Consider the following 22,747-nt stretch of genomic DNA (forward strand, 5'->3'; position numbering starts at 1 on the left):
ACAGTCTTTCATTGAGATGCTTCCTATGATCAACTATTGTTGCTACGCAAACCCATAAGTGAAAAATGTTCACAAATAATCAGTGGTGTTTCCTGATTTCTTCAGGTGTGCTACAGCACTACTGTGGCATTTCTACAATTATCACCCAAGTTCTTGCTGCCTTTATGCCTTGTGCATTCCTCAAGCCTGTGCAAAGCAGATGAAGATGCTGCCTACTCAGAAAGAGACTATTTTTATAAAAATTCTGCACTGTTAAAAGTCAGAATATTCATGCAGAATATCAAGCAGGGCAGAGTCAAGTTCATCCGTTTTCCAATTCTCTCAGAGATCAGTTCTAAACTACCTTGACCACAACTGCATTCTCCTTCCCACTGAAAGGAAATAACTCTTCAAAACACACATTCACTCCCTCCCCCTGTGTGCTTAAAACTCGCATGCTGAGGAGGAAAAAACCCAATTGAAAACACAAGGCCATAATAAGACTATGTACTCTCTCACTGAAAGATGGTAAAAAGCAAAGAAAGTTTCTTGAGCAAATAAATTAAGGCATCAGATCCACACATAATGTGGGCAAACTCTTTATTTTCAGTACTTCCAACAAGAGCCAACTCCCTGGAAGCAGGAGTGGTGGCAATCCTTATCACAGTATGCACCAGGAGCAAAGAACATAGCATTGCAAGCAATCACAGAAAATTCCAGATACCAGCTTAGAACTATCACAGGAAGTGGAAAAAGAAGGTAAAATTAGTCAATTTTTTTTACTCAAGGGATATAGAAACAGTTTACTTTTACACTCAGAGATATGTCTCACACCCCAGACATCCTTTGAAAAGCATTTCTGGAAAAGTAACAGTAATTTTCTCCCTTCAAAACACATCTTTCTCAGTGTTTCTTCTTGACAAAAAGGCAATCTGGTTTAGCCATTTCTATAAAAAGATTTCAATAATAATAATAATGTTTGATTTAATGTACACATCAGCATCAAGAAGACTTACTTGGCTGGCATGCAGTGAGTATCCCTAAGTTTATCTTTCCTGACTTACAGAAAGCTTTGTCTCTGTTCCTGCACTCCCTCTTGGAATTGCCATTTGATAATCAAGAACTACAACCTGCACTGATGAAGTAAATCTTTATATCACAGAGGGCACATCTTTGGCCACTAGTACAGAAATCACATCATAAACAGTTTAAATTATTACACAAGTCATGTGAATTTCTTAAATGTCTCATGTGGTATGTCCATATTAGCCTTTTAGTATGAATAAAGAATGGACTTTTGAAGTGAACTTCCCAAAACCCTTGGCTGCCCGATCACCAAGCAGTTTCTGAGCACCAGAGTTATATCTCTTTCTGATGAAACTAAACCAGAAGATGTTCTCAGCAAGTACACCTAGCAAGGCTCAACACACGCTAAGTCTCAGCTGTTGCACCTAAATCTTTAATGCAACTTTTTTTTAAAGTGGTTTTCCCTTTAATTATAACATCGGATATAAAAACTCCATTGCAACACCAGGATTTTTGTTCTGAAAGATGTAAAAATGATTTGCAATTAGAAGAGGAAAAAGTTTGGACAACCAATCCCTAATCCCAAGAGAACAAGACACAAGTTTATTTTATTAACCAAAAAACAAGGAAGCAGGTTTACAGATGGACTACCCCTTCAGACCTGAGAGCCCAAGGCTAGTTTTATTAGAAGCAAAGAAAAAAATTGAGAGGACTGAACAGAACTGTTCAACTCACATACCACATGTGCTAACAGGCCAAATGCCAGAGTAACCGCAAATTCCTGAACTGACACAGCACTTGAAGAGGGGGCCCAAAATTCAAATGCACCCAGGGCACTGGCAGCTCACACACAATAAGCCTGTACAAGTGGCCAGAGATGTTATGTGTCGGCTCCTCTCCCGCTGTACACCCTGTGACCATCAGACAGGCTGGCCCCTGAGCACGGCCAGATATGCCACTGAGGCTGCACAGCTTCAGCAGCCTGGAAAATCTTGTAGTCACAGGGGTCCTATAGGCAGATCAGAAAAAGGAGCACACCAACACTGAGTGAAAAGAGGGAAATTAAGCAAAAACTTACAAAATCTATTTATTCAAAAACTTCTACTTCACTTTGTACATATGAACCATTTTCATTCTTTTCAACAGGCAGAAACAGCAAACAATCTTAATTAAACTCAAATGTCTGAGGAAAGCTGATTTTTTTAGTTGAGTATTAATCTGGATGACCATCGCCATGCTACAACTGGCACTGTTACTGAAAAAATAGTGATGACAAAACTATTTTGTGCTACCATAGGCTTGCTTGTTTACAGCAATTGTTCTGTTTATTAAGTAATCAAAATAAAGGAGGTAGTAAAAATGAAGTGTTTAAGCTGTAAGGTTCCTGAAATTATTTGAGCATGTAGGTCAAGTTTTAGAAATTTACATATATGTCAAGATTTTTTGCCTGAAAATAACAGCTGGTGGTCCAGGTCATTTAATGGCCAACAGGGGCGGCTTTCTCGGGCAAAGTGACCTGTCTCACCTGCATGACTCCCAGCCTATGACACATGAAAGGGAATACAGGTCTGCTTTGCTAGACCATGTGCACACAGAGCAACAGAGACGCTCAGGGACCCGACCTCATGAGTAGGCTGGGCTCAGGTCACACCATGTTGAGTCCCCTATTAACAGCAAACTGCTCTCATGCTCACACACAAGTCCTAGCCAGTGCTTACCAGATGAAATACAATCCCACAGAGACACGGCACTTCTTCCCCTCTATGGACAGCAGAACAGGTCACATGAAGAAAGATTCCCAAGATGGTAGCAAAAAATTAGGTATACTAGCATTTATAGTGGAAGAAGCAGCAGAACAGGAGGGGAAGGAGCCTTCAGGGTTCATGACACAATTAGAGGATACAGCTTCAAGGACAGAACACCCATTTTAAAGGCCAGGTGCATCTTTTTGCTATTAAAAAATTAAAACAAACAAAACCAAACAAAAACCTAAACCAAACAACCAAAAAAAACAACCAAAAAGCAAAAGAAATCCTACTAAAGCTACTGTACCATCCCAGAATTCAGAAAACATGGCAGAGTGAGCAGAGGAAATTGAATGTGTCTGTCACTACTGGTGTGAATAAGCCCTTACTTTCCACAGACATGGAGTTTTAGGGAAAGGAGGAAGATCTCCCTAGCAAGCAATTCTCCTGTCTGGAACCAAAGGCAGCAGACCAAGCATTAGGAAGAGGTGGTGTGGTAAGAACTCACTGCACTAACATCCAAGAGTTGAAAAATTCCCCTAACTCACATACTTGCCAGCAAGATTGAGAAGGGAATGAACTGTCTACAAAGCAGTCAGGAATACAAAGGAAAACAGTGTACATACAAAAAGGCATACATGACTATACATAAAAAAATTAAACAAAGTGAAGTTACAAAAAGGGGAAATTAGGATAATGGTTTTCAAATTCACATACATTCCATGAGATGATATACCAGCCCTGGCATGCCTGCACTTAATTGTGTCATATGCACTGACTTGGGCTATCTATGCAACCTCAGCCACAAATCTTGAGTTGCACTGTGCCATTCATGAATTCATATTTCACCCAGACAAAGCTTTTGATTAGAGTTATTTGAGCTTCACAAGCAGACCTTGTGTCTTGGACACCCATAGCCTGAAGAAGGGGAGAGAAAGTGACGGAAAATACTTAATTCAGATAAGATGCTGAACTTAGTCCAAAAAGAAAAGAACTTGACCAAGTATGTGTCCTTGTTAACAGTCTCCAGACTGTGTTGAAGTACTACTTGGTCTATTTTGGTCTTGTAATATGTTGTTTGTTGAATTTCTTGTATTTTGGAGAGATTGTTCTGCAGCACTAAAAAAAAAAATTGGGGTCCTGGCATTTATCTCTGAGGATACTTGGGAACTTTCTTTGAGTTCTCGAAAAAACCCTCAGTTTTGCTTCTTTCCAGAGCCCTTAAAGGAGTTATTATTACAAGACACAGTGTTACAACTTTATCTAATCTGTGGTTCTTGAGAAACAGAAGGATTTACTGAAAGTTTCAGATTCATAAGAGTACATTCACCACAGGATAAATACCGGACCATTTCAACAGCTAAAGGATACCTTTTTTATTTATGAAATGTTTCAAAAATGTACAGCTAGGAAGCAAAAGAAAACAGGCTAGCTTGTTACAATCACTTTTTTAACCATGCCTTGTAAATTGAGTATTTTTATTGCAAAAAACATCCACTACAAACTGGGACCACTCATCGGTTTATTGTACACAATAGTAAATGTATGTATTATTTTAACTTCTACAAGATTATTAATCTCAGCACAGCCAAGCTATTAAAGCAAAAGAAGTAAGTATTCAGAATTCTACAGAAGGCCAAATAACATGGATACTGCTGAGTGATTATAATAATACATATTATTTGAGAAGGTTCATTAAAAATAGTTCTGTTACTCTTATCTCCTAATATCCGTGTTTAAACATTTCAATATCTGTGTTTAAACATTTCACCACCAAATTGCCAGTGCTTCAAGAAATTATTACGGGGAAAAGGAGCCTGCAAGAATGATGGAGAGAGACATTTTACAAAGGCCTGTAATGTAGGACAATGGGGAATGGCTTCAAAATTAAGGAGATCAGGTTTGGATTAGATATTAGGAACAAATCCTTCACTGTGAGGATGGTGAGGCACTGGAACAGATTGCCCAGAGAAGCTGTGTATGTCCCATCCCTGGGGGTGTTCAAGGCCAGGGTGGATGTGGCTTTGGGCAGCTTGGTCTAGTGGAACATGTCCCTTCCACCCTTCCAAGAATTGGAATCAGATGAAATTACGTACTAATTACAGTGACCTTCTCCTAAGTAAAAAACCCCCCACTCTTACATGGTACCTATATAGTAGCATTTCACTCTAACACAAGAGGCAGACAATGCCACGAGACACAACTGCCACGTAACATCGCAATACCAACCATGTAACTAGTGCCAACATGTCAAGAAGGATGCAGTTGCTAATTTTGTCTCCTATTCACTTAGCAATGCTGCCCTAAATAAATTAATCTACTCCTTGAAACTCAACAGCAAATACTTTAAGTCCTTCACTGTCACCAATGAGTGTCACAAACCCTAATACAAACACATCAATGAGTTTTGCAGAGTATAATCAAGTTCATCCCTTCTTACCTGCCTGAGCCCCCAGGGCACTTCACTCACTCCATAGCTATACTACCACACCTTAAAAAAAAATAAACTGTCACATAATCACTGGTCAAAGATTCCCTTCACACTTTTTGCCCTTGAAAATGTGGCAGCCACTTGCCATCTCTGAAACAAGGAACAGCCATCAAGCTACCAGCAAGAGAACAGTGATTTAATTCATGTTGTGATTTCATCAATTATGTCTTGTCAGTAAGCTTTAATAATGAGCTCTAATAAGCCTAAGATGTTAATCTACTAGAAAGTACCTAGTTTTAACCGATCAGTATTATTCACATTGCAAGATCACCTCGAAATCACTCAACAGATTGGCTTACATTGTTCCAGCAAACAGTAAGTAAATAAAAATAAGCAGTCCCCTGTCCAAAAGGCATTGAAATATTTGAAAAATAAACAAACCAACCCCTCAAACAAATAACCCTCCCCCAAAAAATCCATCAAAGCTGATACAGCATAGGAAAAATTGTGATGTTTCAGCTTACATTTACCCGATCAAAGTAGGATAGTGCAGTGTGAGAAGGAGGATATTTAAGACATTTCCAAGATGTTTTAGAAAACTCCACGATCCCATTATCATTTATTCATATTACTGGCAAACATGTAAACACAGGCCAAGGAAGCTGTAGTCAACAAAGCAGCTCTGGTCAACAAAGCAGCAGCATACAAACTGCAAGAATGCAAGATTTACTTTCACAACATTTAGAAACCTTTTATTTTTTACCTTTCATCTCTCGCCCTTCTAACACATGCAGCAGCACAGTATTTCCCATCAGTTAATCAAAAAGGCAAGTAACTTGAACAAACAGTGCCCCAGACACAGACTGATAAGAAGCACCACATCCAGCACATAGTCCATCCAGCACAGCGCACTGGTAGGATAGACAAGGAAGACACACAGCTGGTGATTAAGAGAAAACACAGGAGAAGGCATGGAGATAAGAAAATCCATCCTGCCTACAGCAATATCTATTTGTTAAAAACAAGACAAAAAGATCTAGTCAAAACCAAGTATGAGAAGTGACGGGCTGGACCTGAATACCTTCCATATTATAGGAAAAAATAGATAAATCAATCACTTCCACATCCAAAGGTAAATGAAGAGAGTACAGAAAGTACACTTATTGAAAAAATGCTCCCTGGCAGTGTCTAAATTTGAATTTGGTTTTGGGAATGACACCTCAGCTCCCAGTCTCAGTTAAGGATTCAATACCTCTAAACAAACATGCATTTGGCATCTATTTCTCCTCTCTTTTCATTCAATTTTGAAATAGCTGTAATGCCCATACCTAGTCCTAATAAACAGGCCTACCTTCAGTCTCCATCTCTCATCTCTAAATTTTTCATTACATTTTAAGTTGACTTCCATAGATGCTCTGCAAACAAAACATACAAAGAGCCACTCTCATGAACCCTTCTGCACAGCACCGTAACTAAGGACAGGACAGATCATCTTCTGGTTTTCAGTAAATCAACACATTATAGACTGCAATATTCTGTGATGATACCAAATAAGACTATTTTAAAACATACAATTTTTCATAAAACTGTTTTTGAAATATATTGTACTATCTATCTGTTCATCACTATGAACTATGTTAGAAAATTCTAAGTTTTTGAAAATACATCATAAACATCACATTTGTTCGTCACCAAGAAATACACTAGAAATAGTTTGGGTAATATCTGAATCAAGTGCTTTATATTTGAGAAAGCATTTTAAACAGGTAATGTTGGCTTCTTTAGGGGAATATGTAGCATTTTCATAGTTTAACTCCAACTGGAAACTAAACACCATGCAACTGCTCACTCACTACACCCCGAGGTGAGATGGGAAGGAGATTCAGAAAAAGAAGAACAAAAAGTCATGGCTTGAGGTAAGAACAGTTAAATAGTTGAAAAAAAATATTATAATAAAAATTATAATTGTAATTAAAAAAACCCACAAGATAAACAACAGCAAATAAATAAACACCAAGAAAACAAGTGATACACAATGCAATTGCTCACCACCTGCTGAACAATGCCCAGCCCATCCCCAAGCAGTGGTTGGCCCCATCCAGCCACCCACCCCCTCCAGTTTTCACACTGAACATAACATCCTATGGTATGGAATACCCCTTTGGCCAGTTTGGGTCAGCTGTTCTGGCTGTGCTCCCTCCCAGCTTCTTGTGCAGATTCTCACTGGCAGAGCATGAGACACTGGAAAGTCTTTGACTTAGGGTAAGCACTACTTAGCAACATCCAAAATATTAGTGTGTTATCAACATTACTCTCATATAAAATCTAAAACACAGCACTGCACCAGCTACTAAGAAATAAACAAACTCTATCCCAGCTGAAACCAGGTCAAGCATTTAAAAATGCTACTAAGAAACTACAGTTTCTTGGTAGTTTCTACATAGTTTCTACACATGCAGAGCTGTTCTCTGCATTTGTTCCAAGACAGTCAGTTGGCATTAATGGTTTCTGACTCTCTGAAGCATTCAGATGATGAAGCTTGCACACTTCTCATATTGCTGAGATGTGACCAGTCATGTTCTCTGTGAAATAGTGGAATCAACCATGTCTCCACGTGCCTGCCCCAGCGACTTCCCAGTTCCAGCCTCAAGAAAGACCCAATGCTGTTATGACCTTTTCCACCTACTAGCCTAGACTTCTGCAGAAAGTAAACACAGAAGCAGAGATCATAAAGAAACCATGGTGTTATCTAAACAGAATACAATTCCAGGTTACAATGTGGCACACATCTGGGGTCAGATTAGCTACTGCCAATGACTCCTCTGTGGGTACAGAGTTACCAGGTAACTACAGGGAGGAAAAAATGATCTGTATTGTTCTCAACACATACTTGCCAAAGAAAGAATGATGTTACAAAATACAGTACCTGTTGTATAAACTGCATGTCTTCCATGCTGTCTTACATTAAGTGGTTTTATTAACAGAGCTCTACAGTTTAAGCAGTCAAGCTTTGTGTCTGGCACCACTTAAAGCCCCTTACAATCCTGCTCAGGTACGAGAAGTTGGGCAGGGAGATGGGTCTGTCCAGTTTGCAGTCCTCGGTCCAGCTCTGCTGTCTGGGCCTGCCTGACCAGACCTCTCACCACAGCCAGGAGGCTACTACACAAAGATCACTGCAGGCATTAAGCTCACCAATAACTGTGTAAGATTTAAAAAAATACTATGTTAAAGAATGGTGTGCATCTGTCAGCCTTTTACTTTATGGATGGACTACTCTCCATTTTCTCTTTATGCCTCAATTAATGTTTTTCACAATAGATAAGCATTTTAAGTGTAAGCTTTCAGAGTTGGAAAAAATTTCTAGATAAAATAAAGAACTTTGTTATCAACCAGAAAACTAGAAAAATATTGTTTCAGTAACATAATGCTATATGTGATAAATAAGTAATGTACTAAGACATCTAAAAATATTTTTAAAAAAAGTAAAAACTTAAAAAGCAGTGTGAGAATTACAAGCCTTACTGCTAAAGTGTTTTAAATAATTATGTTGAAAGCAGACTACTCCTTCATGTAGTACAAGTCAGCCTCATTCTAGGAAAATGACCAATACATTGAAAACTGTACACTTACATTCTAGTCAAACATACAGAATAACCAGTTCATAGGATCACTGATGGTCTGATATATGTTGTCAGGAAAGACATTTGGTTTTGGTTGATGTCAGAATATTTAGGGCAGCCTTAAGAATGCTGGAAGTTCTTTAAAACAAATATCATACAAAATTTGGATCAGTAACATAAAAATTAAAACATTCTGAAAGAATGACAAAGCACCAGGGAAAAGAACTATTGTGCAGACAATAGTTTTAAACCAAACACCCACTCGTAACTGGCAATGTTTAAGTCATAGAGAACAAAAATGCCTGCCCAGAAAAGACATGTGAACTAAAGGGTTGAAATGTGAGTTACAGGGAGAAAAGAGAAAAATGCTTACCTGTGAATAGAAAAAGAAGTAATAGATCTAATGAGGGATGCCACTGCTCCAACTTTAGCAGCTTCCACTGCTCCCCGTACTCTGTATTGCACAGTTTCACCATAACTGATGAAAGGTTCATTGTAGACAACAATCTTCCCCTTGGCCTCCTGAGCTCTTTTATGCAGTTCATCAAAAGAGGCTACCACTATGACTTCTGCCGTGATTCCTGAAAGAAAGTATCACAGTGGTTTTAACATTGCTGTCCTATAGCTCTCCTATGGCCACTTTTAATACACAGAAAAACATGGATTGTGCAGAACTCAAGAAATCAGAGATTTAATTTTTTACTGGAAAAGGAAGACTGTGTGAAATACTTCATCAGGGATTGCTACTAAATATATGTAATAGCACCCTGAGCAAGTCCACACAGTTCTGTAAACCCTGCTATCAGGTTGGTATTAAAACATAATTTGAAGGGCAAGAAAGATACACAGGGAGAATTTTGTTCTCTGAATGTGCTTTAATGCCTCACTGTAATCATTTATAGTACAAAAACATTTGCAAAAGCTGCCTATGGGATTAATTAAAAAAAAGATAGTAATCTTTTCATGGAAATGTTTTGATATGTTGCTAAACAACCTAGCTTAACGTAAGACAACTGGAAACACATATTTTTAGACTGAAACACTTATAAAATTATTTAATCCATAAATTAAATAATTAAATCTCTGCAGTTTCAAGATATTTTGCAGTATGCATTATTATTGTTATTGTTACTATTATTTCTTCATATTTAATTCAGCAGAATACTGCAGTTCTACTGGATGCCTTTCTGGGAGATTTTCCAGATTTTCCATATGTCCCAGTTATGATTCAGAAAACACAGGCAGGTACTCCTGCAGAACTATTTACACATGGTAAGTTAGATTCCACTCAGCTCTTAATTTTTAATAGTTGGAATAGTTTTAAATTTCTGTATTATCTTGCTTGAAAACACAAAGAATGTTATAGTTAGGTAGTTTTTCCCCAAAGCCAGAGAACCCTTCTAACTTTTTAGGACATTAATTGAGGAACTACATTTCACAGCATTTGAGCAGTAATTCATTAAAATGACCACTGTGCTTAAAATCCAATTGTGTTGATTGGTTACAGAGATAAGTAGAGACTGCTTAACAACATGGGTTGGTTCTTTGCTTCTAAATGTAGAAGAAGTAATGGATGCCTGAAATTTTAGCATTATATATTTCACCTAAAAGTCACAAAATACATCAGTAAAAACTAAAACTAATAAAAAATGTCTAGCAAAGATTTGTCAAAGAAGTGAAACTATCATATTTTTAAGAATAAATTGATTTTCCTTGGAAAAGTCCTCCTTTTTTTTTTTTTTTGCTCGTTTGCTTGTGTATGTTGTATAAGAATTATTTAGAGGATTTCAAAGACTTGTATTTAAGGCTGTGATACATGAGAAGAACTGTTAGCAAAATAGGAAGGTAATCTCTCTCAGCACCAGTTTGTCCAGGCTCATGGCTTCTTTAAGATGAAACCACACTTCAAAACCTTAAAGAAACCATTCCACACAAAAGTTTGGTTTCTTTAGAGTTCACTGCTAAGAGGGCAATAGACATCTACTGCTACAGCAAAAGCCTATGACTTTTAGCTACAGAAATACCCTAGTGTCAGAGGTGTACAAATTTTAACTATTCAGATTCTTACCTTTACCTGGCATCGTTTAAGAGAGGCAGACCAGAGAATCACCTTCAAATTTTACTAGTTGCCTTTGGCAGGTAGGTGAGCATACTAACAGACCCCAATTGCTTGTAATGAATGGCAGGTTCAGCTGCCCAGCTAAGGAACATCCCAGCAACAGGATCATTTTGGGTATGAAACCCTGCCACTGGAAATAAGCCAAGTATCTGCAAAATTTCATTTTCCACATGAAAAGTCATGGTCTCAGTAGGTTGATACTGCAATTTGTATTTCATATTAGCTCTCCCCAGTGCTCCACTTGGATCGTGCAGCAGGCACTGGAAGGACACACGTATTAGTGACTATTGGTCAAGAGAAATGAGGAGTGTAACTCTTCTGGGCATTACTTTACTGCATTCATGAACAAACACCAACTCTGAAAGCTTTTTAAAGAAAGCTACAGACAGCTAGTAACTATCTGTAATTCCTAGGAAACATCATGGAGAGGTAAATTTATGGCCCTTCCTAGATGACAGGCATTAGGAGTTTGCACAGTGAGCTCTGTGGGAATTAAAGCTACGGGAAAGAACAGAGAGCTGCAAACTCCAGCTCAGTATCTCTACTTTTGAATGATCCCAAAGAAGCTAAATAAAGCCATCCTTTGACAAAACAAAACAAAGGCTCTCTTTGCTAGTTTAACTTAATGGCAGCACGGTATACATAAAGCATCAGTTACAGTGCTTTCCGTAACAAAGTAAAACTTCACTCTTGTGTGACTTCTGACTAATTCAATCATTCGTTTGCATTTTAGTCCCATTTTATATAATTTCAGAATCTTCTATTGAAGTGACAAGAGTAATGTTTATCTTAAACAAATACGTGGACACACATACACAAACCACTCTACGACCTCCTGTGTAAAAGGAGAAACAAAACAAAACCCTCAACAGATTAAGGAGAATGAGTTATTCCCCTTAGAAACAGGAAACGTCTCACCTTAGTGAGCCTTTAAGCAAATTAACAAAACTCTGCCCTAGCATCTTCTACCAATTCAGTGCCTCATGGCTCTGCTTCCTGTGTCAAGAGCTGTTCTCTCTCTTTCTTACTTCCACCATTAACTGATCCAGAGCTTGGCTGTGTGTTATTGAACAGAATTCTTCAGAAAACCCATGTAAGGAGGGAGATGGATCGCCTGCTTACTTAAGCAAGATATAAAGATTATAACATTCAAGAGATGAATACAGAATATTTGGGGAATTAGATAAATAAAAGGCATGAAGTGCAGAGGACAGAATTATGAACATGATCTGTATAAAGCTGAAGACTATTTGATCTCACTGTGTGATACATATTGGTGTGTTGGGCAAGTGAGCAAAAGAATCTAGGTAGTACTATGGGTTTCCTCTCATTTCTCCTATTAAACAGTAAATTGCACCCTGTTATTTCTGAGAATTAAGGTACAGGAAGGGTGCTAACGGTGGGCACAAGATGGCAATTTTCCATTATCAGCAAAATTACATTTTACAAAGTTCTTTGTACGCTGAAATGTGTATTTCTACCTAAAAGCTTGAACATGCCACAACTTTGATGATCACATTGCCAGTCGAAATAAATGGCATGGTACGCATTAGCAATCTAAAATTTGTCACAGGTGGGATGAACACAAGACTTATTACAGTTACTCTTTATTAGCTACAGAAAGCAGAAAGTACATTTATATACACACACACACACACACACACACACACACACACACATATATATATATAAGCATCTGTAAATCAGCTGTCTGTAACATTGCCATATATAAATAAGTCTGATTCTTGGCATGAACAATTCTGTCTGAAGAGTCCCCTCCTAGCACCTGCTTGCCTGCCAGCAATGATGCAAGGAGTAAATTAGTTCAAAGGGGATTCCTCACAAGGTAACTTATTCTTCCCAAGATTAAATGCAGCGAATGTTTAAGTCACTTTAATATCTAGAGCTATGCATCAGTCTGTGTTAGTAACAAGTTTCAGCAAAGAGTAAGAAAAAAAGGAAAATCCACCCTACTATCAGATTTTAAAACCTGATGAACCTCTATTAAAACTTCAAGGACACTTCGTATAGAATATTGATGTCCCCGGCCACACTAGGGCAACACAGGGCCAAACTTTACCATATCGAGTATCAGGAATTCCTGAGATTAGTGAACCCAGTCTCTATTGGTTTTTGATCTCTAGAAACATTGTATTCATAAACACACAGAATTTAATCAAGTTAGTTACAATCTATTTCTGTATTAAAATAATTTAGTAAAGCCAGAAAGAAATATCATTTGCATACTGTTTAATCTTACTGGATACCAATTTCCTCATTACTTAATTATGGCCTTACTCTCTTTTTTCCCCCCAGTCTCATTTTTGTCATCCAGTTAATAGCATCAGTCCCTTGGATATCTAGTTACAAAGCCAAATGCAGCTATCATTACTTTGACAATACATTTTTTTTGATAGCAGCAAGCAAACAACTCACACCTGTGTACCTCCCAAACTTCATTAACTGCACACTGTTAATGTAATAATTACAATTTGTCTTACAAATCACACTATGGGACAGTGATGCTACTGATCCACATGCACTGAAGCTGCCACTGTCAAATAAATACAGTGATGAGCAAAGCAATTTTTGCTTAAAACAATTAAAATACGGTAATTTTAAGCCTAGACAAAACAAAGTTGGAAACTGTATCAACTAAGTCTCCACAAAACTTCCCTGTGTATTATATATTTAAAATTTTTCATCCTAAGCATAAGACACTGCCTTGAAATATCAACACAGAAAGTCAACAACACATCTAATTGTTCTGATACTGGTAGAAATTTTGAAACTGGAGAAGATGTATCTGAAACATGTCCTGGCATCTGCAGTTGTGAGAGCAAGAGGGAGACAGAGTGCTACCACCTCATTCATCAGAACCAGGCATCAGGATATCAGAACAGGAAATCAATACACCTCATCAGGGTAGAGCAGGAGAGAGTAGGAGCAAAACCAGGCCACAAGCACAGTGCATGAAGATGGCAGCCCTGCCTCACAGACCAGCAACATCAGAGCACCCCTGTATCTCACCTATCTCCTGGATGGCTGCCACTTCCCAGATTTCTCTGTTTCCACCTCAGCTCTCCCCACAAAGCTACTTTAGCCTGGTAGCTGATGCATGAAGGTATACTGTATTCCATGCCAACCCCAAGCACATACAGGCAGTAGCCCCGAGCTTTTCTGCCCTCAGCCTGGCTAATCCCATTATCCCTCAGATGCTGATCATCTCCCCAAGATAAAAGTACCATGCCTTTGCTTCTTTCAGATATGGCCCACAAGCACTGTCCTGTGCCCATTTGCAAGGTAGCTTCTTTCATAGAGTCACAGAGAACCTAGATTTTTTTTTGCATGGGTCACAGGATAGAGCTGCACATTCAAAGTTAGATATATATGTTTGGAGAGAAAAAGGTAGTTGTTGAGATAGGTCAAAAGAAAGAAGGTCTTGGGGAGCAGACAGAAAAGGCAAATATATTCAAAGGTAAGTGAGATTAGGACCTGGCATTATATCCTTTTTTAAGTTCAGCACCCTCTAAAATCAGCTCAGAAAACATTTTTCCCCTCAACTTCTATCATAGCTCTTTTAAAAACATGTTGCTTTCCATCCCTCTCCAGGAATTAGTTCGGCTTTCCCCCAATGCCACATGCAATTCGACTAGATTTTCAGAAAAACAAACCCAAATTCCATCTGTAATGAACTCATCCAATTCAGGTTTCATGTCAGACTGAAGCAAATGAAAGATTAATATCATCACTTCTTTTTTTCTCCCTCAAAAATTATTGCATGTACTGAAAATGTGAAATATTTCTACCACCTAGAAACACACTTGCTCTGTCAACACATATCAATATGTATTGATATAAGAATTATAACATAAAGAAAACATTAAATATTTTAGGGGAACTGTGAAATGAAGAAGAGTGCTTTTATCGAGAAAAAAGATTTTGTAAAATATGAATATACTTCTGGAAAATGTGACCTCATCTACTTTGTGGAACAGCAAAAATAATTACTTCATGAAACTAAAATTACATAGGAGAGTTAACCAAAGGATATGAGGCTCTTCAGCTCTGACGCACAGCACAGAGACTAAACGTATTGCGTCGTTCCTTAAGAAGAACATAGAGGAAAAATAAGCATTATAAATAATTACATTTCTTACAAATATGACTTACAATTTCCAGCAAGTACTGGATCTCCTTAGAATAGTTTGGTGTCAATAACATGTAGCTTACTGTGCAGCAGCAAATCCTAGCAGAAAAGGGGTTGGACCCAACACCCACCACAAAGCCTTGGATGCCAAAAGATGCAACAAGTTAGGTTCTCTCAGGAGCAGCCCTGTACAGGGCACATGCTTGCTATGCAACGTCCAGGGAGAATCAGGTATTCAAGAACAATATCCAGAGAGGTCAGTTTCTGAGAGCACAGGTGCTCAAGGCAGGAAGTACTGAGGACAACCATTCCCTCCTTAGCGAGTCAAGATGCCAGACACTGCTGGTTACCCTTTGGGATGAAGGTAACAGTGCCATCCAACAGTGCATGCATAGCCCACACATGCAGAAAATCATATTCAAGTCCTGCCCTCAACTCAGTGACACTGAAAAGGGAAAAGACCTGAAAATTCCATCTCTTGGCATTGGCAATCCACATTTCACTTTGTTAAAGTAGCAACTGGAATTCAATTTCTTCCCAGACAGCATGTCCACCTCAAAGCCACACAGCTACTCCTACTCTCTGAATCTTTGGAATGTCACTGCACTAACTTTTGGCCCAAATGCTGAGCCACTGAAAACCACAGTGTCTGAGGTCATTCATGGATGTCATCTTTTACATTCCAAGAAAAACAATAGCATAATTACCATACCACAAGCAGCATTGCTGTAAATAATAGTAAACAATCCAGGCACCCAGTACTGAGGCTCATGGTCTCAAGATGCTCATGGTCTCAATAGCTCCTCACACACGAAAAAGGGGGGATCCAGTGAAGGCAGAAGAAGGGTTTTGCCATGCACTGTGGTCTCAGGTCTACAACTCTCTCCAACCCCTGTTCTCAGCATTGAACCCCTCATCAAAGGGTGTGGGATGATAGAGTTAAATCTAGAGGGGATTCACAGTTTCAAGGTAAAAAGCAGCTACAACTCCCTGGATGGACTGAGGTCAACATGCTCCCCAGTACAACAATAAACATCTGCTCAGAGAAACAGAACAGAGTGTGGAATGGAGACTACGCGGCCCCCCTCCATTCTAATCTCAGCATAATGGGAGAACACTGCAGTACTAAGACTGTACAGTACCTGTCTGATAAGGGAGAATCAGGATGTTCTGCTGCTGAAGCCAACAACCATGTCGAATCCCCTTCTCGGGTGCCAAACCACAACCACCCGCCCTCTCCCATTAGGTACACCAATCAGAAATAAAAAGTATTTATGACAAGAGCCACTCAAACTCCACCCAAACATAAAGAAAATAGTATAAAAGTAAGTTGGGGATAAGTGGAAAGTGGGAAAAGACCTCCACCAAAACTGCTGGGGTTAGTCAACGGGCTGAGTCTATCTTCTCCACCCCCAGAGGGACGCCTTGGGTGAGAAATATGCTCTACACTCGTTAAATGCTGCATTTAGGACTAGAGCTTTTGCTTATCCCATAGCATATTATTTAGATTGCTTCGTATCAGAGCTTGTGCTTGCTTAATATGCATATCAGTACATTGCTTTAAAACATATTTTTGCAGTAGACACTATCACCGACAACCTTCAAACCTTATTAATCTGCCACAATTTGTATTAATAAAAAGTGTTATTCCATAAACTGTTAAAGTGAGTCCTTGCAGTTGCTGGTGGCGGATAACACCTTGGCAGGACCCGCTGAGGGGTCCTGGCTCTGCTGAGTTCCCCCTAACAAGGGAGGTCAAAGTACCCTCTGATCTTGCTAAGCCGTTGGTGAAGGGTCTCCTTACGAGACACTGACAGACTATCGGACACCAAGGTCTCAACTTTCCTGGGGGACTGATGAGCAAAACTCTGAACTCCCACCCTTCACATGACAAAGGGGTACTCGAGTGCCTCCAGAATGACAGCCTTTTCTTCCAGTAGGTCAGTGACCACCCAAGATGTTGGCAACTCAAAGATAAATCCTCTGATACACATTAAAGTTAACTTTTCTTTTGTTGGCCTTTTGTTTATCTAGCTGAATTTCCTAATCCACTTCACCACTGAGAAAAAAAAAAAAGGAGGGTCAACACCGGGGGGAAAACAGATTGGCCAAGACTGGGGCCAGACTGCTTCTTTCAGCAGCAGCCCTGGCTTAATATAATGGTGAGCCTACAGCACACACCTTCAACAACTTCAAGACATGCATTATCCCTACTTTATACATAACAGGCTGGAACTATTTTCATATTACCTAAGTGCAAAACTCCTACCATCTTCCATAAGAGCACAATTGGACCAAATGTTGACAGTTAAACAAAAAAACCCATGACTTGAACATAAAAACTAGGAAAAAGTCTGCCAATACATCATCTTCATATTTATGTTATTTCAGTTTTGCTGCAACAAACAGTACAAAAAAACCAGAGACTGCTCCTTTTTCAAGGAGACATTTCAGGCAGGCTGCATTCTGGAGTTGGTTCTGCTTGTCAGTATTTCTTTAAAATTAAAGGGCAGAGTCACCCATCAGGGTAAAAAAAGTGCATTTTAAAACACATGCAAAAAATATGAATTCTTTGATACTTTATGGTCAAACATCTGCTGAACTACTGCTTTCCTTCAATTATGGGATTCTCAAAGCAACAATTATATCTATTTTCCTCAGAATTTGGGGGATATAATCAGTACTACCAGAAATCAACACAGTCTCTCTATATATATCTTTATGTTTTGCCAATGTTGGAACAAATGAGACAAGGACACTGACTAAATATGGTAAATCTCCAGTTTGCCAGCACCCAGCACTTTCTAACATTCAGTACTGTTTGTTACCTAGGAATCCATTTCTTCGAGGTGGTGACCATTTTCAGCCTCTGCTGACTTCTGGAAATCCAGGTCACTCTGTGTTTCATTTTTCTTCTCTCCCTGTCACTAAGATAGGCAGTAAAGTTACTCCCTCATTGTAAGGAGATCAAAGTAACTGAAAACTTTATTTTTGACCCAACACCTTCATATCTGGGAATACACTGAGAGGGAGAATGTCGGGGAGTTTCCCTCTTCAATAGAAAATCTAACCTTTTCTGTACTGTCCTTTTTTTGCTGTAAATCAGATGGAATCTGGAAACTTGACATCCTGGCATGTTGCCCAGTCATGAAGAAGAAAGTAGAATTTTATCCACAAGATCACAAGGTACTGAAAAGGCTTCTGCATATCATCCAACTGTTCCATATCTGAGCTAAAGTGGGAAAACCTCATAAAATCAAATAAATGAGGAAAGCTCTGCCCACATCCCAATAGGTTTTCAACCCCATAGGAATGGGTGAGATAGAAGACCCGCAGGAAGAGACACTCCTGGTATAATGAAGTCAGTTCTGGCTTGGACTTCAAGGCTAAAATACTGATACTGATACTATTTAGGTCTTCCTATTCCTGCACTGAAGGATTGCAGATTTTTTTCCACACTCACATGGTGTATGCAGAAATGGAAAGTAAGCAACCCCAGCATGCGCTCTGGCCATTGGGTCACTCTCAGGAAACACTGGTTTGAATTTCCATGGACAGAAGGGAAAATAAACCCTGAATTTCAAGCATCCAAAACCAGGTTTCTAAATTGCTATTAGGCTATTGCCATGATAATGAAAAGCCCCTCAGAGCACTAGCTCTGAAGGGCTTTGCTGAGCTCCAGGAGGAGCTGAAGGCACCAAGGACCACCAAGTCCAGCACCAAGTTTTAAGTTTCTGCCAATATGGTTTTCTCAGCTTATCAAGTCACAAGCCTGGGTAAAAATCATGGGAAGGGAGGAATACAGGACATAACTGAGAAATCGAGAAAACCAGAAATGGTCTCCTGTACTTCCTGCTGGGATGGGGGAGTCATCCTCTCTCATCTTAACCCCACCCCTCCACCTTAAAAGACAAGAAGTCCAGCCAGTGCTGTCCTCTGGTGCTAAGTAGGCATCAGTAATGTCACAGAAGGGATCTGTTTGGACTATACAGAGTAAGTGGTTTGTAAACTGAGGGGTGTGAAACATATCTTGATAGGAACACTGATTTAAAATATGCAGTAAGTATCAGGTTAATACTAAACAACTTCAGGGATGATCTGCATAGTCCACTTTAGAGGCAGTTGTGAAGGAATCCAGGAACCATCATAGAGCCAACATCTGATGGACAGTCCTTGGCCTTTAACATATCCCTCTGCCAAAGCTCAGCACAGCAGCAGATCTCCCCAGTTTGATCTCATGCAGCAACAGCAGTTAAGTTGCACTATTTTGATTACCGGAACACTCACATTCCTGCAGCTTCTTGGCTAAAACAAGACATATCAGAACTGCTGATTGACTCTCACTGAGGGAAATTGTTCCAATATTTCTGATGGTATTTAGGGTGGCCTTCTATCCCTTTTTCTCAGGAATAAGGCACAGTGATAATCACTGGTTAGAGTAGAGGAAGCATTTCTGGGAACAAATATCTCAGAAGTGATAAGGCAGTGGTTTTAATGTGCAACTACACATTTTTTATTCCATGTTTGGGATGAGTGGGAGTTTTAGGACAGGCACTTTTCTGAGCAGCACACCCTCCAGTGCTGCTGCCCAGAGAGACTGGTGATGAGCAGTTCTCACCAGAAATTTCCATCAGCCAGGTGGACAGCCCAGAAATTGGAAGAACGAGAGCCAAGAGCTCACCAGGCACCAGCTACCCCACATAACCTTCTCAAGCACAAAAACCTGTCCCAGCTTGCACAGAACAAGATGAGACCAGCAGAAATCATAACAGCCAGAAACAGGATAGTCAGAAATCAGAAGGTAAGCAACTGAATTGAAATTATTCGAAGTGTGAGAAACTGCCCTCTCTTTCATGAGAGATCTCACTGCCATGAAGTCTTCTAGCACCAACATGTACCTCTTTTCAGAAACATGGTAGATCTCAGAGGAAAGTAAAAATGTCAGAAAGAATAAATGTGGGCTTTTTAAACATTACTCAGTATAAACCAGCACTGGATAACAGAATCTTATCTTTCAAGGCATTACCAGCCACAAGTACTAGCCTGACCATTCAGTTGCCAGTATAAGAACCTTAGAGATGAAAAAGTAGGACACGATCAGCCTCTGTGAGCATTTTTAACATGTAAATTCAGTATCTCTCTAATAGAAAAAAGGCAAACCTAGGAGTAAAACCAGGCAAGTGCAAATAACTACATGGCTAAGAAAGAGAAACAAAAAACAGACTTCTTGGGATGTGAAGATGTTTGCCAAGATTAAATTGCAGGTTATCTTGGAAGGTTCAGTAACACCTGCTCAACACCAAAAATGTCTTTTTAATTTTAGTTTCCTTTTTGGGAAGCTTGTAATAGGACTGGAAAGGATACAAAATAAGTTGTAGGCTTAAATTTTGCTGTAAATATTCTCCTATCAAAGCAATAAACCTTACACATATCATGGTACAAACAGATATTATTAATGGTTTTAGTTGTTTTGCATTTTAGGCATGCCTTTACCTCAATATAACATGAATACCTCAGACAAAATTTACAGTAGCAATTTTGCAAACCAAGTATGATTTATTTGAAACGTGTCTTAAATTATCCAGTTTTACTTGCATTTTGAAGAGCTATGTAATTTTTCTAAACAAAACATCTTTTATATATTGTTTCATTTCAAACAGAAAGCTCACTATCACAAAAATTTACAATTCGTAAAAAATTATGAGCATCATGTTATCTTTTATTTCCTAAACTAAATTTATTTTCTCATAAAGGAATATGAATGCTTTTGAAGTGGTCTAGGAATAAGTTTAGTGGTTTTTATGGAAAGAAGTCATAGAAGAAGGTTATCATCTGGCCTTTAAATAAAAATCCTGAGAAAGTATGTACAAAAAGAGATCCTTATAAGTAATTTTGTTTGTAGGCAAGCTAATTTTTGGGGGCTCAAAAGACCAGAATTTTGTTGAGCCCAGCTAATGGTCATTCTTGTTCCTCAAGTAACATATTGTACATTATCAACTAAAAGGCAACACACAGTTCAACAACAGGTAAATGACAAAGACTTTCCAAGGTGAGCATGAGAGGGGGAATGGAAGGAAAGGACACAGAGATACCAACAGCCATACATAGCAAGGAGCTGGAACTTCCCAAGCTCAGCACAAGATACTCCTCCTTTTCCTGCTGTCTTGTTTTTTACCCAAGTGAAGGGCTGAGCTTGGCAAGATAGGGCATGGCAAGAAAAGAAGAAATCACATGTCAACTCAACACCCCACAGAAAACTTCTTTCCTATCAACCACAGTGGAGGACCACGTGGTTCAGCAGTGTTAAACAAAAGGGTATAGACATAATGGAGAGTGAGTTCAGGAATCAATTCTAATTCTACAAGCCAGTTCATAAATACAAACTGCATCATTCACAACCATGACATACAAAAAAATCCCCCAGAAAAACAGCATCTTGTTTTGCAGAACTGTTACAGCAGGAAGAAAACCACAAGGGGTGTAATACAGTTTGGTGTTAAAAAGCAAGTGATATATAATTCCAAAAGGAAGAATTACCTTCTGGAGGAGTTGCAACACTGTTCCCAAGTCCCAAAATAGCAATGCTCTGATTCCTTGGTTCCAGCATCATTGCAAACTCTTCTCCTCTTTCCCAGTGCGGTACTTTCACAGGCTCCAGATGCACATTTTCCAGCCCATCCTTCTGCAGGGCACTGAACATGTATTTGATGGCTGCATCTAGGTTTTTTGAGCCACTGAGTCTAGGTCCTATGGTATCAGCAAAAACTGCTAATCTTTCATAGGATCTGTTCTGAGCCTTTCCATGAACAGCAAGATCAATAATAGCCTTAGCAATATCAGTATAGCCAGCTATCTCATTTTTAATGTCTTCAAATGATTTCGGGTAACTGCCATCTCTTCTTAAAGGTTTCCCAGCATACTGTGATAATAAATTCATGAGAAATACTAGGAATAAGTACTTCATTTTTTTCTCTTTTTTCTTTTTCACAGATGGTCTGTTGGAGAGACAAACAGAAAAAAATATTAAAAAAATTATACAGGTATCAGCAATACTTTTTGTTATTTGGATTGGCAGACAGAAATGAAAATAAATCAATTTATCATGAAAATGCTTTGATCAGAACTAGCAGGAAAGTAAACTCAACTTGAAGACAGAATTATTGAAAGCAAATGAAAAAGATAATCAGACCACTGGACACAATCTTTGTTGTGGTCTTTAGAAATATCCTTGGAATGCTGCATCTCTTTAAATTATCACATTCTTCACTGAATCAAAACCCAGGGCTGCTCCCATCCAGGAGGAGCTTTGTATCTCCTTTCTATTTGGAGCAGGAGTTGCCAGAAATGCCAAATCAAATGCCTTTCTTTACACAAAACATCCAGACAAAAACTTTTCTTAAACCATTCATGAATAAAAGTGCTTCTTCACCTTCATCATCAGGAAAGCACTTTCTACTGCGCTAAAAAGATGTAAGAGTGACTTAGATCGAATGCCCCCAGTGTCCTGGTTTCAGCTGGAATAGAGTTTGTTTTCTTCTCAGTAGCTGGTGCAGTGCTGTGTTTTGGATTTTATATGAGAATAATGTTGATAACACACTAATGTTTTGGATGTTGCTAAGTAGTGCTTACCCTAAGTCAAAGAATTTCTAGTGTCTCATGCTCTGCCATGGGGATCTG

At 38.9% G+C, this 22,747-nt stretch overlaps 1 protein-coding gene across 3 annotated transcripts in view; it reads right to left on the reverse strand.

Moving 5' to 3' along the window:
- The window catches only part of CPQ (carboxypeptidase Q), a 147,659-nt gene that overhangs the window by 106,247 nt on the left and 18,665 nt on the right, over positions 1-22,747 (reverse strand). For all 3 annotated transcript variants that reach the window (XM_064648164.1, XM_064648144.1, XM_064648153.1), the window contains exons 2-3: positions 21,608-22,065; positions 9,175-9,382 (exon numbers count right to left, since the gene is read on the reverse strand). In XM_064648164.1, the coding sequence (XP_064504234.1) occupies positions 9,175-9,382; positions 21,608-22,034 (635 nt within the window). In that variant the 5' untranslated portion in view covers positions 22,035-22,065. The remainder of the gene's footprint in view (positions 1-9,174; positions 9,383-21,607; positions 22,066-22,747) is intronic.

Source organism: Pseudopipra pipra, chromosome 1, assembly GCF_036250125.1.
Source record: "Pseudopipra pipra isolate bDixPip1 chromosome 1, bDixPip1.hap1, whole genome shotgun sequence".
NCBI lineage: Eukaryota > Metazoa > Chordata > Aves > Passeriformes > Pipridae > Pseudopipra > Pseudopipra pipra.